This window comes from Vigna angularis, chromosome 9 (genome assembly GCF_016808095.1).
Source record: "Vigna angularis cultivar LongXiaoDou No.4 chromosome 9, ASM1680809v1, whole genome shotgun sequence".
Lineage (NCBI taxonomy): Eukaryota > Viridiplantae > Streptophyta > Magnoliopsida > Fabales > Fabaceae > Vigna > Vigna angularis.
In genome coordinates, this window is record NC_068978.1 from 17,428,393 (window position 1) to 17,434,210 (window position 5,818).

Consider the following 5,818-nt stretch of genomic DNA (forward strand, 5'->3'; position numbering starts at 1 on the left):
CTGCTACTCGAATCAGTTGAATGAACCGACTCTTAGAGATATAACATTAATGTTCAGAATAATTTAGGTACAAAGACTCTAGACCAAATTCAAATGGATAAAGATACAACAAGACAATTATTTAATTATACTGAGAACAATTCGTTTAAAGGGATCGACTGTCAGTCAATGACCGAACGCGATGATATACATTTAATAATAATTCGAACGAACGCTATTTATGTATGTTCCGAAATAAAAGGTACGGACGAGCGTTCGGTATAAGACCGAACACTTCTTAGGACGAACGCTAGATATAAGACCAATAATTAATTAGAGCGAACGCTTGGTATAAGACCGAGTGCTAATTAGGATGAACGCTCAGTGTAAGACCGAGCGCTACAATTTATAGATATAAAGGATAATACGTTATAACTTAGTTTAAATTACAAGATTACCACTAGGCTGAGCCGAACGCTCAACATAGTATTTCACGGAACGTTCGTTCTCGATCAGAACTCTTTTTAAATAAAAGAATCCCTTTTTAAGCAATTGACTAGAAACCGAACGGTATAAGACCGTACGATGACGAACGTATTTTATCATAGTAAGGATTATCATATTCAGATTTTTCATCTATTCTAACTCAACATTTCTCATACGATTCATAATCTTATAATTTCAGATTCATCATTTAATTCACATACTTTATAGAATTCATATTAACAACTCATACTATACAATAATCATCCATTTTCCAATTCATACATATCAACCAACACATACCATATTCATTCATGCATAACAGTGATCGTTCAGGCATACTCAAACAGCGTACATCTCATACATTCAGCTCATATCATATTTGCATACAACATACAAGCATTAATTAAATTACTAAGGTTCCCTTACCTGGATAGCAGTGTACGCCCAAAATGCAAGGGTTTAGTTTCGTCCTCTAACAGCGTTCTACCCTCAGGTTCACTCAACAACTTTCACTTAATCTAAAACACCAAAAATCAGAAACAACTCAAACCTATAACCCGTGCATGCAACCAGACTTGGGTTCGCATGAAACTAAATGGACGAACGGTTAGAGACGAGAACTTACCAGCTCAGATCCCAATTCTGTTCGGTCCAGAATGACGCTCACGTCTCAAGGAACGTTTCTACGGTTCTGAAACGTGATCGGAGAAGAAGGTGATGAGTTACAGTAGAGAGATGGTGAACTGGTTCTAGAGAGAAGGTGGAGAAAATGGAGATTTCAGTTTTGAGGAAGAAGGTGAGTGCATGCAGAGAATGGGAAGAAGTGTTTTTTCAGAAAATTCAGTTCTCTTCCCCAAGTCAACCGGACGTTCTCTCATATGCGGATACCTGTCTTCCACTACTGTTTTCAGAATGTTCTAACGTGACACATGGCAGGCGTGCGTCAGAGTGTGTGAGTGCGTTTTTAATGAGACTGAGTGTGTGACACGGTGCATTTATGGAAGCAGCCAGGTGACTCAGCAGTGCATTGATAACAGATTAGACATGATAATTATGGTTTAATTTTCCGAGGTCTCACACTATCCATAGATAATAATAAATGTTTAAGATTCTTTCACTAAAACTAAACAAATTATTTAATTTCTTAATTTTAATATAAATTTAAGTAAGTTATCTACAGTGTTCTTTTAGTTTTTTTTCCTCCAGAGAATTTTCACTGAGTGATAAAAATACAATTAGAAAGGTTGTTATTTTGAAATTTTAAAAATAAGAGATGAAAAATAAAATAAAAATGATTATATTACTTTCGAGGGAGCAATCTAAATCATTAGCTAATTGTTGGGATAAAACAACATATAGTCATTGTTAACTTATACCACTTTCAAAATTTAACTCTTTAATATTTTAATTCCTAAGTCTAACACAACAAGGAAAGTATCATTTTATTATAATATATAAATAACATTATACTCAGATATGTGATGAATAATTTAAAATACATTTTGAAAATTGAGCCAATTTTTTACAGGTTATAAAATTTAATCATCTTTGAAAAAGATCTTCAACCTTCAATCTTTGACTTTGAATTGATGTTGATATATACTTAGACTGAAAGGCAGGGAAACATAAAACTATAAAACTTGTGGAAGATTAAAACTTTAATAGACTTTAATGAACATAAATTGGGAATAAGTGTGCTTCTAGGAAAAAGAAATATATTCTTTCTCTTCTAAACTTCTGGAATTCTAAGTAAATATCACATCACATTTTTGGCATAATATAGTGCCATACTTAATATTCAAACTCTTTCAATACAAACTTTAATATTTAATAAAAAGATTTTAAAACAAATAATATTGATAAATGAAAGTATCTTATAAATTATATTCATAAATTATTTGAAAAGGATTTGAAAAATAAATCAAATCAAATGAAAATTTCTAATTGTTTATAGTTTTAAAAGTCCTTTTAGATTGAAAGGTTGTGTGGAAGTGGAATCAAGAGTTGTAACTGCATTGCATATGAATCACCGCCATAAAACCAAAGTCCATAAATTCATTGCTTCAATTTCACTCAGTGGCCACTTCCTCAAATCCTGTGAAGAAACACTTTAAAATAAAATTTATAACATCTTATATTTTCCCGAAAAACTATTGATATTTACAATCTCAATTAAGTCACTGTTACATAACATTGGATGTATAACATCTTATAGGAATCAAAACCAAAAGTTTAATGATGACCGGTGGTTTTTAATTAGCATCTATGCTTGTTTCACATCACATTCCTCTTAAGTTACTATTTCACTTTCAATCTCCTCTGTCACCAATCTGCAACCATTTCTTTCTCCAAGTTCCATTCATGCTTTTGGGTTCGAACAAAATGGGTAAAATTGTCAATTCGACCACCAAGTCTTCACCACGTGTTGCAGACTCTGCTGTCCTCAAAAACCATGTATGATTCAATAGTTTTATGTCATTATTCAATACCTTAATCTGGATTTGTTGGCTTGGGGGATTCAATAAAAATTGTAGTATTATAGTATTATGCTTTGTCTGCTGCATTTGAGATTACATATCTGTTAGCAATAACCATTTTCTGTTTTTAATTTCCACATTTGATAGCAGATTGAAGCTGATTATGACAGTGAGAACTTTATTATGATTGGTAGTGTTCCAGTCCCGCTGCCTAGAAAGAAAGTGAAGTTTTCACTCCCTTGGTCACCTATTACTCGTTTTAAACCAAAAAAAATCAGCAGGAGAACTCGTGCTGATTTAGAATCAGCCATTCCTAATAATGGACACAAATGTAGTGTACCAAGCTCTAATTTTGAAAATTCTAACTCACCCATTACAAAGGAAGTTGCGGAAGATTCTAACTTGTCAAATCCCCATGATGAATCGCCTCATAGCAATCAATGTTGGGCGAAGAAACCTGATCCTGTCAATAAACCTCATAATAGTGGCACCAATTCAAACCATGCTGCTGCAGTTGGTGGTCCCATGTTTGATTCTTCGGTTAACAAACCAGAGTTCAGACCATTTGACATTTGCTTTCGTGGAAGAAGACATCATTGTTTAACAAAATCTGCTTTGCATGGAGAAAACAAGGAAAGTAGAATTGAGATGTATGATGAAAGATCAGAAGGGTGGGTGTTGGGGCCTGGGATGGTTCTCTTGAAAAATTTCATAAGCCATGATGGACAGGTATACATCATTTTCACTTGCTTCTGTATTTAGGATACTGTTTTGTAATTCATTTTAGGAAGATGAAATGTTGTTAATGATATTTTTAAGCTTAATTAATGTTTAGGTGGAGATAGTGAGAGTTTGTCGTGAACTTGGTCTAGGTCCTGGAGGATTCTATCAACCAGGATATGCAAATGGAGCGAAACTTCGGTTGAAGATGATGTGCCTTGGTATGGATTGGGATCCTCAGACCTATAAATATGGAACGAAACGGGTATTTGACGGTAGCACCCCACCTAGTATTCCCGATCAATTCAGTGAACTAGTTGCAAGATCAATCAAAAAAGCTCAATCTCTAGCTAAAATGGAATATGGAGTTCTTCATGCGGAGGACATTCTTCCTTCAATGACTCCTGACATCTGCATAGTCAACTTTTATACAAACAATGGAAAACTTGGTCTTCATCAAGTTAGCACCTAACTTCCTACACTACATTGCTCTCCTTTTTCATTATGAAAACTGATAATATGTAGTGATTATTGACTTTGACTTATTCTAAATTTTTGTATTTCTCACTGTGCTGATGAAATATAATTTTTTCAAATCTTGATATGATTTTTGGTTGGTATATATTATAAAACGGACAGACTCTGAAGAATCTAAATTGAAACTGTTTGATGTAGGATCGTGATGAAAGCAGAGAAAGTCTTCAGAAGGGATTGCCTGTTGTGTCTTTCTCTATTGGTGATTCTGCAGATTTTCTTTATGGGGTTAGGAGGAATGAAGAGGAGGCAGAGTGGGTAATGTTAGAATCCGGAGATGTGCTGATATTTGGTGGTGAATTTCGACATATTTTCCATGGTGTGCCATCAATCTTACCAAATTCAGCTCCGAAGGAATTGTTCAGAGATTCTGGGCTTTCTCCTGGTCGACTCAATCTTACATTCAGACAATATTAATGCAGTTTATTATCACTAGTTATCATTGTCTAGGTGAATATCACTCGTTCATAATTATTATAAGAGTTACATATGAAGTTACCTGGTTGAATTTAGATACTAAGTTGATTTCAATGTTATGCTTCACCAATATTATATATGCTTTTGATGTTTCAAGACCTTCCGATGAAAAATCTTGTTGGCGTGAATTGTTCTAGTGACATGAATTAGGACATGGAATCACATTAGGTTATAGAGCTTTGTTTGATAGTTTATACATGAAATTTCTCAATATTTTGTGCTTAAATGAAGGTAGTAAACAGATATGTCATCTACTTCTCTCTTGACCATTTCTTAAAAACTGTCGGAATATTTTTAAATTAAAAAAATATTAAAATTTAACTGTACTTTCTTATTGAAACCGTCGATGGTTTCCTAAACCGCTAATTTTTTTTTCTTATAATATATAATTTTTGTAGTAACTGCGGGGAAAATCCTTGTTAGATTTTTAGTTTGAAATTTTTTAACCCAACACACTTGTCTGATTTAACAACTGTTCGCTATTTCTTAAGCCTTCAATAAATTTAAATAAAAATGAAATATGATATATTTGGTAACCGTTTTTAATTATAAAAATATCACATTTTATTATAAAGGAAAATATATTTTTTTAGAATTATGAATTACAGAAAATATTAAACGAGAATATAATAGAAATATACTTTGTGGAGATTTTCAATAGTTAATGGTTATTTTTTCTTTTTAAATAAATTTTGCCATCATTTAGAATATATTTTTCAGATATTTGTTGCTTTTATTAACAAAGTATATTTCAACACACTTGTCTGATTTAACAACTGTTCGCTATTTCTTAAGCCTTCAATAAATTTAAATAAAAATGAAATATGATATATTTTGTAACCGTTTTTAATTATAAAAATATCACATTTTATTATAAAGTAAAATATATTTTTTTAGAATTATGAAGTACAGAAAATATTAAACGAAAATATAATAGAAATATACTTTGTGGAGATTTTCAGTAGTTAATGGTTATTTTTTCTTTTTAAATAAATTTTGCCATCATTTAGAATATATTTTTCAGATATTTGTTGCTTTTATTAACAGTTAGATTCTGGAAATCTAACCATCACAAACATTATAATTTTTTAGTGATCATGAATAATTTGAATTTTATAAGATAATATTTAAATTTGATATAATAA

General features: G+C 31.9%; 1 protein-coding gene across 1 annotated transcript; it reads left to right on the plus strand.

Annotated features, from left to right (window-relative positions):
• Window positions 1-2,847: 2,847 nt before the first annotated feature.
• LOC108346577 (uncharacterized) lies at window positions 2,848-4,764 on the plus strand. Its single transcript, XM_017585647.2, has 4 exons — window positions 2,848-2,919; window positions 3,093-3,671; window positions 3,778-4,122; window positions 4,338-4,764. Exons 1-4 carry the CDS (start codon window positions 2,848-2,850, stop codon window positions 4,611-4,613), a joined length of 1,272 nt encoding a protein of 423 aa, XP_017441136.1. The 3' UTR covers window positions 4,614-4,764.
• Window positions 4,765-5,818: the final 1,054 nt, after the last annotated feature.

Excerpts from the sequence above, each read along its gene's own strand:
- LOC108346577 (XM_017585647.2), top strand. The coding sequence starts at position 2,848 with ATGGGTAAAATTGTCAATTCGACCACCAAGTCTTCACCACGTGTTGCA. Across the intron at positions 2,920-3,092 it reads CTGCTGTCCTCAAAAACCAT|ATTGAAGCTGATTATGACAG; the intron begins GTATGATTCAAT and ends ATTTGATAGCAG. Across the intron at positions 3,672-3,777 it reads TCATAAGCCATGATGGACAG|GTGGAGATAGTGAGAGTTTG; the intron begins GTATACATCATT and ends ATTAATGTTTAG.